General features: G+C 39.2%; 1 protein-coding gene across 1 annotated transcript in view; it reads right to left on the bottom strand.

Moving 5' to 3' along the window:
• Positions 1-309: 309 nt before the first annotated feature.
• The window catches only part of FAM149A (family with sequence similarity 149 member A), a 65,252-nt gene continuing 51,631 nt past the window's right edge, over positions 310-13,930 (bottom strand). The window contains exons 2-6 of the mRNA XM_050945504.1: positions 9,336-9,443; positions 5,769-5,901; positions 4,991-5,133; positions 931-1,056; positions 310-490 (exon numbers count right to left, since the gene is read on the bottom strand). Coding sequence (XP_050801461.1) covers positions 310-490; positions 931-1,056; positions 4,991-5,133; positions 5,769-5,901; positions 9,336-9,443 — 691 coding nt within the window. The remainder of the gene's footprint in view (positions 491-930; positions 1,057-4,990; positions 5,134-5,768; positions 5,902-9,335; positions 9,444-13,930) is intronic.

The following is a 13,930-nucleotide window of genomic DNA, read 5'->3' as shown; positions in this document are numbered from 1 at the left end:
TTCCCAACCTTACAGCCACTGCTGGGGATGTGGTTTCCCTGCACTTTCACAATCCTCTTCAGGCTGCTTTAACTTATTCTGGGGGACACATAGGTAGCCCAGGGTCAGGAGGAACAGAAAGGAGGCTTAAAATCACTTTTGCATCCCCCCTTTTTGAGCTACACGGTGTACTTCTGAACCACAGCGGAGAGTGAGGACTAAAAAATATTCTAAATTAATTGGAAGTAGGTTTAGAGAAAAGCAAAGCACAGGGTTTAAGCAATTTCATGATAGTTTCTCATTATATTCTTCAAAAAATATATAATTTATTTACAGCTCCTTGTTGTCAAAAGCAAGATACTCTTCAATTTTTCCATCAACCTCATAGATTTCTTCTTCCAGGAATGAATACTCAGATGAGTCAGAAACAGAAATCCTTGGGGAACCACAGTCTAATGATTTGTGTACTGGGGATGCTACTGGGACTAATTTAGATCCCAAAATGCACAGCCTGAAACAAAAGAATTAGAATTAAATATACATGGAAAGAAGTGTAAATAGGCAGCTGCTGCATTATACTGAGGTGTTTTAAGGCTATTAAAATAATATGCATACACACTTATGAAAAGATATGATAGATCAAAGTGAAGTGCTTTTGACTAAGTAAATTTTATTTCCGTTACACAAAGACAATATACTCAAATGACAGCCTAATAAGGTCTTAAAAGCCCACAGTACAATTGCTGCACAATCAAGGAAACTCTTTGATATAGCACACACACTTTTCACTTATTTGATCATCTATAAAAGGTAATGTTTATGTATTTGTGACTGAGGTTTTTTATGTTAATATAGTTACAGTTTAGTTGCTATAAATATTAGAAATATGAGGAAAAATGTAATGTAAATAGAAATGCTTAAAAAGTAACATATATGAAAATGTTAACATACTCTTTTGTGTTGCTAGTGCTTTCACAGAAGCCAAGTAAAGATTTGGTGTACACCGAGCAAGTCGTTTGGCTCTGAAAATGCTGAAAGCCTTCATCTCTAGGAAAAAGGAGCTGTTTTCCTAAAATCCTGCAAAATATAAAATGTGAGGTAGTTACACATAATCAAATCTGAACAACAGGATGTGCAACAATGTGAAAAACACAGACACCTGCAATACAAACAAAACAAACAAACAGGTAGACATAATTTAATAATAGCTCCCATACATTTATTCTGAGTAATTAATGGATAAAAGGGGCCAGATCCTCAGATAATGTAAAGTGGCGTAGCTGCACTGATACCAGTAGAGCTATGCTAATTTAAACCAGTTGAGGATCTGGCCTATAAGCTTTAAACACAGCCAGGCATTTAATGAAAGGACAACAGATAACACCCACACTAGCTAAATGAACTATGTTATAAAAGTTGATTTGCATACAGAACATAAAACTCTCTCTCATATCAATAGTCCATCAGACAACATAGAAAGAGAATTTTTTAAAACAGATGGAGAACACAATCCCAATAGGGTTACTTTAAGATCACTCTGCACAACTCCATGGGGACAAAGGTTCTGACCCAAAATATTTACAGAGGTGGCTGCTAATGTACATTATTGAAACTGAGACCAGATAAGGCTTCAATGGGTAGGTTGCAATTGGGGGAAAAAGTTTATTTTTCTTTTAATATATACACAATCACTTTGTGAAATAGAAAATTTCAGATAATTATTTATCTGATTAATGCTCATTACTTATTGCATTGCTTTCCACTGAACATTTGCAAGGGCTCTTGAGGGGAGTCTACAAGTAATAAGCAGGAACTTGTATATTTCAATCTGAGATTCTCAGGTTCTTTCAAATACTTGGAAACTTTTCCTTAAGAAACTCCTACTTTTTCACTGAATGGCACTGTAAATAAGAATGTTCTGAGTCATGTTCATTAGTCACTAACTTATTAATCATTAAAAATTCTCTACTTTATAAACTGACTCAGTAAGAAAAGGCCTTTTCTTTTAATAGGTTTGATCCCGTGCCTATTGAAATCAATGCCAATGTTCAGACCCAGTATGAGCAACTAAATATGTTTACCTGTTCATACGGAGACCAGTATGACTTACCTATTTTACAGAAAATGGAAGGACTGATTGTGAACCTCTTACTCGCACTGGGGAAAAATTACTCACAGCAGCAGTACCACTAGAGTCAATGGAGAAACTCCTGTAATTGCTCAACAATGTGAGTAAAGGTGTTCACAGTCTAGCCCTAACTAAGGACTAAGGGTTTTCTTTAAACCTCAGAGTTAAATTATTTTTGTACATGGCACACCATGCATTTTTCAATATCAGGTGGTACAAAATTACTTAAAATAAACTTGCTTAGCACCTGTAATTCAGCACTGGAATGTTCACATAACTTCTCGTACCCGTAAATATTTCTTCTAGAGCTGACATTCATGTCAAGACAGGCTTTTTCTATATCACTAGAATTTTTCCAAACCTTTTCAGTAATTCACAGATTCCGAGGCCAGAAGAGACCACTGTGATCATCTAGTCTGACCTCCTGTATTACACAGGCCATAGAACTTCCACAAAATAATTCCTAGAGCAGATATTTGAGAAAAACATCCAAACCTGATTTAAAAAATGATCTCTGTGTATGGAGGGGAGATATAGCTCTGAAAAATCTACATGACAGGATTTGCAAGAGTTTGCAAGAATGTTCCACTCAAGTGACAAGGACAAGAGGATATGAACTTGGAAGCCCAAAGTCCACAGAGAACTGAAGGGCCAATGCAATGGACTCTCAAGTATCTAAAACGACAGTGCTGTGTGGCTCTCTTGCTAACACCTCCCCTAGTAGGATGGCTCCTTCCGAAATCATGTTGCTATAGTGCTAGAGCTGTGCACTATTCCACATTTGAAAGGGCAGAAGGTTGCAGAGGCAAAGTTAATGTTGGTTCACTCATTAACTTGTACAAATTTCGAAGCAGAAATCTACCAAGTTCCCAAGGGAGGCAGTCACTCAGAACAACTGCTTCCAACCTCCATCCCCACTCCTGACAAACACTTACAATGCTTAACAAGAGGCTTTGGCAGATGCCTGGAAAAGAAATGGAGCATACAGAAACAACCCAGACTAGAGAAGAAAATGAGAACCACTGTATCAAGCTTTCTTTTCTACTATACCCATATTTTTTCAAAATAACTTAACAAAATAGTTAATGACACTCACATTCCATATCTAGTCTACTCAGTGTTGTAGCTATGTCAATCCCAGGATATTAGAGAAACACAATGGGTGAGGTAATATCTTTTATTGAACCAACTTGTCCCTCTCACCAACAAAAGTTGATCCAACAAAAGATATTACCTCATCCAGCTTGCCTATCTAATATCTAGCCTATAATCTTTAAATTGGTTCAAATTAAGTTAATATATTTCCCTCCTGAATCATGTACCGTAGGCAGGTTCAATCTACCTATTTCCTGGTGCTCATTAATAAGTTCCATTTACTTTTTACCATCATTATCAGAGCTAAGCCAGGAAATCATAAGTACCCAACTTTCATATATCAGAGAGGTAGCCGTGTTAGTCTGGATCTGTAAAAGCAGCAAAGAATCCTGTGGCACCTTATAGACTAACAGACGTTTTGGAGCATGAGCTTTCGTGGGTGAATACCCACTTCCTCAGATGCATACATCTGAGGAAGTGGGTATTCACCCACGAAAGCTCATGCTCCAAAACGTCTGTTAGTCTATAAGGTGCCACAGGATTCTTTGCTACTTTTACAACTTTCATATGAAATCTAGTCCAGCTAAAATACTGTAAAAATACAATCAGTTGAGAATGAATATATAGAATTAGCTAAACTTCTACAAAACAGCAGGATTTCTGCATATCCTGTGAATTGTTATAGCATTTAAAGAAAGCAAAGCTTTTGTATAACACTATGGAAATGTTGCTTCAAGTTTTATGTATTTAACATCTCCTGATTCACATAAAGTGTTGTAGTATTTATTAGTTATTATTATTGTCAACCTTAAACACATTCTACATCTTTTTTCATTGAAATTTGGTAATTATGATTGTCTGGAATCTTAAAATTAAAATTCTTTTAAAGATTAAGGGCTAGGTTGTCCAGATACACATAGGCTCACATTAGAATGGTGTGGAGCCACCCTATGACCGTAAGAGTATGCATATGTGCGCACACAAAGCAGTACCATTTTAATGGTGTTGTGTGACCCTCTGAGCACATAACAGGGCATCATCCCATGGCTAATTCTCTTCCCTGCCCTCGTTAGGTGGTTTGCTGTGCTAGGTATCGAAGGAAAGAGCAGTCCCTGTGTTCCGCAGGCACCCTGCACCACCATGAAAGAGCCAAGGACACTTTCTCCCTACGTACATATCTCTCCATTTATAGAGCTACTTACTGCTTTGCTAACATTTCACTTTGGTTCATACTGGTTTACATGACCCAGGATGGTGACATCACCATGGCCAAATACTGTTCCTGCAGCCTATGGACACTCTTTTCCTCACTACTCCTAAAAAAGACAGCATTCAAAGGGCAGTGTCTTTGTATTGACTTCAGGGCAGTCAGGATTTTGCTGTATGTCTTCACTGAGGTTAGTTTTTATAAATATAGTATTAATTGCACTATTAGATGTATTCTGTAAATATTAAAAGTCACTACTGAAATATGTTTCTTCTTTTCTCATATTAATTTTCACACACGACTATTCTCGTGACACTGCATTAATATAAAATCTTTTGCAATTATTACATTACTTAGCATGAATATCATGAGCAGGTAGAGGGCTGAGAGCCCATGCATGGCCAAGGACTAACATACAGTTTGACCACTGACCTGCAGATGAATTTGAACACAATTCTGAAATTAATACTACAAATACAAGCCAAGAAGAACAGCTCAGATTGAGATGCCTAGAAAATAAATAAATGAATCAAACAAAATTCTCATAGCTTAGGACTAATTCTAGTAAGCAATTCCCTTACCTTAGATGAAGAGACCGTTTGGTCCACTCTTTACATTCTGCCTGCAGACTCTGGGTTTGAGAACTCACTTTTCCTTCAAACAACATTTCATCCACATCCCAGAATGACTGATTCACTCTTTGTGTATTAGCTTTGTCAAATTCCTACAAATTATAAGACTATATTTAGGAAATACATTTAAAATGATAATCATATCAAATATACAACTTTTTTATATTTTTAATTATAATTATTATTAAATTATTAGTCACTGGAGATACAGTTGAGTTAACAAATGACCTAGTTACTAATTTGGTTTTCTTTACTGCTAAAGCAGCTGTCCTGCACTGGAAAAAAGTAACTTTTCGATTGCAAGTCATGTGCTATACCAGGGGTCGGCAACCTTTCAGAAGTGGTGTGCCGAGTCTTCATTTATTCACTCTAATTTAAGGTTTTGCGTGCCAGTAATATATTTTAATGTTCAGAAGGTCTCTTTCTATAAATCTATAATATATAACTAAACTATTGTTATATGTAAAGTAAATAAGGTTTTTAAAACGTTTAAGGAGCTTCACTTAAAATTAAATTAAAATGCAAAGCCCCCAGACCAGTGGCTAGGACCCAGGCAGCGTGAGTGCCACTGAAAATAAGCTCGCGTGCTGCCTTCGGCACGCGCACCATAGGTTGCCTACCCCTGTGCTATACGACGATTCAAAAACTTAGTTGTCTGTAAAACACTTTAATCTTTCATCAATAATTTAAATAAAAAGTACAATTAATAAAAATTTCTGTGACATACATCATCCCTCCAAGAGTAAATTGAGCTTCTTTCAGTGGACAAACCAGTAGTATAGCTTTGTATTCCAGACCAAGAATTATTCAAGTCTGTTGGTGTTATAGGACTGCTAGAAGACAGTGACGAAACAGTTTCACTGTGGAAAGAAACAAAATAATCAAATATATTTTACACAAACATACTAAAAGTAACATCGCACATATTCATACCATATATATGGTAGTGATGTATGCTGATGTGTGACACACGTGACTTTCAGAACATACTGTGAAATCCATCTGTTAGCTGAGGGTGATGAGATGGGTATTGGCTTTTAGGCTGAGTGGGATGGGTGTATGCTGCAATCATACCTATCACCCAAAAGCTGATAGGTAGGGCCCTACCAAATTCACAGTCCATTTTGGTCAAATTCACGGTCATAGGAATTTAAAAGTCGCTAATTTCATGATTTCAGCTATTTAAATCTAAAATTTCATAGTGGTGTAATTTTAGGGGTCCTGACCCAAAAAGGAGTTGGGGAGGGAGGGTTTGCGGTACTGCTGCCCTTAGTTTTGCATTGCTGCCGGTGGCAGTGCTGCCTTCAGAGCTGGGCAGCTGGAGAGCGATAGCTGCTGGCCACAAGCCCAGCTCTGGAGGCAGAACCGCCTCCCGCAGCAGTGCAGAGGGAAGGATGGGATGGGATGGTATTGCCACCTTTCCTTCCACACTGCTGCTGTAGAGCTGGCCCCTCAGTCAGCAGCTGGTGCTGTTCAGTCGCACAGCCCTGAAGGCAACACAGAAGTAAGGGGGGCAATACTGTGACCACCCTAAAATAACCCTGTGATACTCCAACTCCCTTTTGGATCAGGACCCCCAAATTGAGAAACTGTGGTCTCCCCCATGAAATCTGCACAGGATCGGGTAAAAGCACACACAAGACCAGACTTCACAGGGGGAGACCAGATTTCACAGTCCATGACGTGTTTTTCATGGCTGTGAATTTGGTAGGGCCCTACTGAGAGGTTAACTTTTCTACCATATTACACTGCTGGGTGATTATAATTTTAACTATTACCAGGACACCCAGAACATGTGTATAGGCATTTACTTTACAAATGCGCCCATGTACATGCATACATCCTAAATATGTGAAAGGTGCTGAAAGAATGTGTGTCCTTCTTCACAGTAAAGTCAGTGCAGCCAAAACTGTACACGTTACAGAAAAGTAAACCTTTCAAAATCTATTAGAAACTGCATTATTTCTTACAGTAAAGTATTTAAAACTATAGAAGTTTCAATTAGTATTGCTTTATTATATTTACTGCTATGTATTATATTTTGCACATACAGAGAGTGGACTTGTGATGGTTTGGGCCCTTTGAGGTGTCACCTGATGTGCTGCGGTGCCAGAGTCAGCCTATTCTGCCAGCCTGGGTCCCCTTTACCTGGCCTTGCTGGGCTAGTCTCACAAGCCTCTTCCAGGCAAGCACACAGGCAGGGCCACACCCAGCTGCACAGAGAGACAGAGATCCTTTTTGGTGCCCATTCCCTTTAAGGGGTACAAACCAAAAGGTTTTATGAAATTAGCCCCCTCCCTCAATGTGGAGGGAGATACGCACAACTACTTGCCCAACTCCCAGTTAGCCGTTACATAAACTGGGTTATATTATAAGCAAGAAATAAGTTTATTAACTACAGAAAGTGAATTTTAAGTGAATATAAGAGATAACAGACAGAACAAAGCAGATTACTGACCAAATAAAAGAAAGTACACAAGCTAAGCTCAATATACTTAAGAAACGTTACAAAATGTAAATTCTCACACTAAAGGTTATTTTAGGCAGGTTGCAAAGTTTCTGTGGTTCAAATTTCCAGTTATATTTCCTTTTCAGACTGGACTCCATCTCAGTTTGAACTCCCCCTTGCCTTCCCTTCAGGTGGCTTTAGCAGTCTTTCTTCTTGGGCAGATAGGCCATGGATAGGTAGAGTCTCGTTTGCCTTCCTCCTCACCCTTAAATAGGATTTACATAAGGCAGGAATCCTTTGTTTCCCAAATTGACTCCCCTTCCCTTCCAATGGAAAATTACAAGAAGTCCCAAGTAATGTTTAGTATCAGGTGACAAGACCACCTGACTCTGTAGTGTTACAGTGTCCATAAGTCAGTGGCAGTATGGATTGCTTCCAGGAAGGCCAAGCCTTTTCACAATCCATTGTCCTCGTTGATGGGTCATCGGCCCTGTCTGGCTTTTCTATTGTCGTACCTGACGTATTAGCAGAGGGCGTCACTCAAAGTAGCATAGTTGAAATACAGATACACAGTCAACATTCCTAATTTCAGATATAGAAATGATACAGGCATACAAATTGAATAATAATATTCAGTACATCATAACCTTTCCAATGACAGCTTACAAGACCCCATCTTGCATAAAGTATATCTCAGTTATGTCACATTCATATCATAAGCATATTTTCATAAAGAATATGGAGTGAAACACCACACAGCCCATTGCAAACTTTCAGTTATGGGTTTTTAGTTTGTCAGGAGGCTTTTAAATGGCTATACTATGGATCCTCCAACACTCGAATGCAGTGAAGATCCAGGCAGTCATCTTTGCAGACCAGCCAACTTCTAGGTAGTGGGAGTTGGAGTGAGGCCTCTTTAAAGTTAGCTGATCTACAAAAACAGTTAGCTTTCTCTTCACTGAACTCTGAAGTTTGAACCTGGACTCTCCATGCTAGCTGGAGCCTCTTCACTTTGCTCTGAGGTTGTGGAGCCCAGGAGCATAGTTCAAACCCAGAGATATTTACAGGAGATCTGATTAACAAGTACTTGGGTAAATCAGGGTTATTTGTATTTTATGCAGTACAGAGCCTGTGTGTTTCTGTTCCTAGATTAAATGCTTTGAGATACAATAATAATAGTTTTATTACAAAAAGAAGAATCTGGGATTATGTTACTCAGCAAGTGGGGGCAGAGGTGCGGAAAGAAATAATAAACTCTGAGAAGCAAAGAATCATGGTTATACAAAATATTAAGTACATTGGAGAAAATGCAGACCATAGGCAAATGTTATCAACCTGAAATGTAGAGAAGACAACTTTGAGTTAAGAAGACTAATACATAAAAAGGTTAATTTACTTGCTATCTCAGCTAGTTAAACTGCTGCTTCCCTTGTATGGCATAATGTTTATTTGGAAAGTTGAAGTCCTCACTGAACACCTGTTATCCATGAAAATGACCTGGAAATGACCAATGAAATCCAAGAGGTAATCTGAAAATAATCACTTGAATTAAGAGATGATGTTTCCTGATCCACTACTCCTGCAGGAAAAGTTTACTGAAAAATGATTGATGACATTCATTTTAACTATGTTAGAGAATGTACTTCAGTGAAAAGAAACTGCACTACATTTGTGTAAACATATAGTATTAAATGTAGCCACTTTTTTCCAAAATAATAAAGCAACCTGTTAATTATCCAGATTTGCTGTAGACACACTGTAATATTTAGTTATAATGGATTATATTACCATGCTTATCCCATTGTTCTATTATTAATAAGTACTATTTCAGAAGTTAATGCATACCAGGTAAAATTGTCAATGGCGTCCTGCACATTTCTCATAAAAATTGCTGGAAGATCTCTACTCTTCCCTGGGAAACAATGATCTGTAGATCCTTTGGACAGCCCCTTTCTGAAAACACCACAAGAAAACAATATCAATTCTATAGTCTGTACATAATCATAACTCATGTCTCACAATCAAAAACATAGGGTAGAAACTAACTACTGGTACAGCAGACTACTGCATAGACAAATGACAAGAGCGGATCTGATTTAAAAGAGGTTCAGAGCAAATGATTTTCACACTGGAATTCATACTGTAAATTCCAGTCACAAGTGAAAGAAGAGAACTCTGGATTCCTGTACAACACTCAAGAATGTGCACGTATGGTGAGAGTGATAGTACAGCGCTGTAAAACAGAATGAATTTACTCCCAAACTGGCAAATAAGAAGGCTTCTGCCTAGGAACTAGTACTATAATCAGGGATTGAAGGGCAGATCCTACAAAGCTTTTGCACACAATCATCAGTCAATGGGATTATTCGTTTAAAGGAATGGAGGACTGGGTGCCAAGGTGGCAACGAAAAAAAGAAAATAAATTAGCTTTCCATTTAGTCCATTTATAGAAAAAAAATACTATTTTCCATCTTCCTGCAACCTGTTTTTCTTTATGGACTCAACAACTTATTTGCAGGATTTGGACCGACGACTGTATGATTGCAGAATAAAGCATCTCTCACCACTAGACAGGAACACTGGCTGAAAAGTATCTGATCTATGAATTCAGAACAATTACTTGAATTTCGGCCTCAGACAACTCCTTAAAAGTGTTAATTAAGGAAAATGTTTGCTCAAACAATTTTAAGATATAGTAAGTCAATTTACAAGAGCTTTCCTGAGGAAAAAAAACTAAGCGCACTTTTAATGGAATTAAAGGCTTATTTTAAGAGTGGCATTAATCTGTACAGAAATCTACATGTTATTCTTCAAACATTTCTTTACCCTATATTTTGCAGTTCAGAAACCAGAGGAAAAACACTCATGCAGTATTCCCTCTCAGCACCAGAGGTACTTCAAAAGTACAAAACAGTAATTGTTCCGACAGTACTTAGTTAAATAAATGTTGTTGTTCAATTATTAACCTGCAGCTGGTTTCACTGCCTGTAAAGTCTGCAGGAAAAGAAGTTACAAATATGCTATTAAGTGGAATAGGGCCTTTTCAAAGAATCTTTAAACAGCCAACTTAACATTTTCATTAGGAAATCTGAGATGCTAGTTAAATATCAAGATATGTGCACATATCAAAACTTTCATGAGCTGCTAAAGCACCATTACTTCAGTTCTGAAGAAATTTGGATCATTTATATTAGGGAATAGGCCATAATATTTTCGTTACTCTGCCCTTTCCAATGTAACAAATGTTAGTGCTGATCTTCCGACTTATTTTGATTGCTTCTTATAAAATGTAGTTCTATGTCGCCACCCTCAATAGCTTAAAAAGTCTATAAACCTTAAAGTACATTCTTTAAAATACATAGATGAGGAACACTCTACTGTTGCTTTATTGCTATTTCTACTACAATATCTTACTATGGAGAGAAAAGTTAGTAATTTTTAACTGGAATAGTTGTTAGTTTACAATCCTAAACGGCTAAAATCGAACTCAGTTGTACAATTATTAAACTCATCCGTCTAGAACATACAACACTGAGAACTCCCATATAATAGCTCTAAGAGTACCCTGACAATCATTAGACTTATGACAATCACCCAGCGACCTTAACGCTAATATACAAATAACATTACTCTGCCAACTAGCAGCCTTAAATAGTCAAATTCATGAAACTTTACCTCAGCCAGCAGACAATAAAACCAGAAATACTCCAGAAAAGCCTCTCACCCTTAGATCACACGCAGTAATACAACCTCATCTCTCTCCAAAAACCCTATCAAACATAATACTAATTTTTTTCCAATATTGCCATAATAATATAATCTCAGATAACATCTTAATTTTTGATACTTAGTTTTAGTTAAATTGGAACACAATTGCTATTGAATATAGTATTGTTAAATCATTATATAGCAATTTATGAAGTATAAATATATATTCAGAACACATACAATATTTTGCACAGACACAGGAGAGGGTTCAAAACACTATTTGAAAGGTAGCTTGATGGGACAGCTGTGTTCTATTTTGATGCAGATACTTCCCAGGCATTTTTCTTAGATAATAAAAATAAATGAGCTAAATAAATATATACAAATAACTAATCTCTGATATTTATTAGGCTCTGCTGTGATGTTTTCATGAGCTCCCCAACATAAATTATTCCCAAAGCTCCTAACTCTAACACTGCATGTAACACTACAAAATAGCTTTCTATAGAGAAATCATCTTGCTTAGAAAAAAAATGGAAATAAATCTCTTTAGGAGAAATACACGCATTTGTAAACACAATATATAGGTTCAACCCTGCAACCTGTTCTGAGATGAAAAATTACTTACTTAAGTAATACCCATGTAAAGATTGTATGATCAGCCATACTATTTTCCAATTTGTCTTAGTGTTGACTGGGATTGAATGCAATGCATAAAGCTACTGTCTATGGTTATGAGAAAAGTTCTATGAAAAATGACATGAGCACTGATTTCAATTGTACATATTTGATTATTTCTAAAGAACAAAGGTCAAATACAGCATTAAGTCACTACTCAGACATCAAAATTATCATTACATACATGTACATTCCTATTTAATCCTGAATCTATCATGCCCTTTTGACTGCCTCAGTCACACTCTGCCCTCCACTCCATCTCCCCAGTGAATTCTAAAATTCCAAACTTCTGAACAGTTTCAAAACAGACACCATTACTTTAATTAAATCCACTGGCCACAGAAATGTTTCCTTTTTTTGTCCTTCCCAGATTTGAAACTCACACCTTACATGCCTATAATTAAAATAACCTGAGGCCCCAGCTGGACAACAGTCAGTCTACAATGGTGATGGTATTCATGGTCAGATATCTTGTGCCTCCTGAATGTTAGAGAAAGAACCTCATACTTTTCAAAAGGAGAGATTCCCAAGAGACGCTGAGATCCTGAACTGGAAATCATGACATTTGTATTAATAAACAAAATCTATTTGTACAGAATTTTTAATGTAAGAGTTTTTCTTGCTCCCTCAGAGGTCTGTGTGAGTTGTTCTCCTGGCACTGGGAGAGCCTGGAGCTACAGTATGAAAAAAGTAACAATAAAAAAAAATGCAAGTGCTCTAAAACAGGCTTTTTGGCCCGGAAAAACACTTGATGGTATGGTATAAAGGATTTATCGGTGATCCTTTGGAATGACTTATTGTTAGTAATACAGATAGTCACGCCAAATTTACACCAGTACATCTTGCTGCCACCCCACCCCATCATGTATTTTATACACCATTCACGTACCCTATTCATAATAAGCTGTACACACTATCCATATTTGCATGTGTGTCCACACACTCCATATTCACACACACACTGGACACGTGTAACACAGCCCCGCACACGCACTGCCCCGAGAATTCTGACCTCCGCCTGCACACGCGCGGAGGCTGAGGCTGCTGTCTGCAGGGAGGGAGCCCCGAGGCGCGGTCGCAGCACAGCCCCCCCGTGTTTTCCAGCCTTACCCTATGACCACCAGCTCTGGATCTCGGGCACGCCGCGGCGGGTCGGAAGTCACGGGCTGGGGGCAGGGGCGCCGCACCCAGCTAGCCACGCGCATAAAAAGCGCAGAGAAGAGAAGCGCCCGGGCTCGCAGCAGCCCAGCAGGGTCCCCGCCCCTCCTGGCGGCCCCAGCGCGGACGCGGCTGCAAGCAGCGCCTCCCTGTCATGACTCATTGTGACCCTCCATCTCTCGTCGGGAGAGAGGCCGGGGCGGGTGGGAAAGGGGTCTGCGGGGTCGGGCTGCTCCGGATCCGCTGCAGCTTCACCCTCCGCTCGCTGCGGGCCCTTCGCGCCAGCCGCAGGTGGCGGGGAGCGGAATTCCACAGCTGCAGTAAGCCGGGCGGACGAGCGGGCGGGTCCTGTCCAAGGCGCGGCTCACCCCTGGGCAGATACTGTGACTCGCGGGCCCATGCGCCAGGAAACCCCACTCTAGCCAGCCTCCTCCATTGCCCTAACAACCCTCGCCACACCCAAGTGACCAACCCATCCAGCTGCCAGACCCTGCCCTCCTTTCTCACCCACTAGGGAGAGCATTGACCACTACCCCATCACCCTCCACCCCACACCCGCCCCTTCCCTCCTACCAATTATTCCCCTCCTTCCAGGACCAAGAGCCTTAATGCCCTAATGCCAATGCCCCCTAAACCCAACAAAGCCCTAGCCATCCCCCAAGAGTGCTAGAGCAATTTGTAGAGTAGGAGTGCTGAGAGCCATTGAACCAAACTGTTAACCCTCTGTCTAATGGAAACCACTTCAAATCAGGGGGTGCTGAAGCTTCCCCAGTTCCAGAACCTATGCCAGCCCCCCACCTTTGTGTTAGCCAATAAGAAAAGCCAATTTCACCATCCTAACACACACTTGCCAAGTCCTTCCACCCCACATGACATCAGAGTATGTTCCCCCTCCT

This window comes from Gopherus flavomarginatus, chromosome 3 (assembly GCF_025201925.1).
Source record: "Gopherus flavomarginatus isolate rGopFla2 chromosome 3, rGopFla2.mat.asm, whole genome shotgun sequence".
NCBI classification, from domain to species: domain Eukaryota; kingdom Metazoa; phylum Chordata; order Testudines; family Testudinidae; genus Gopherus; species Gopherus flavomarginatus.
The sequence above is the reverse complement of the archived record's forward strand: the minus strand, read 5'-3'. Positions and strand labels throughout refer to the sequence as shown.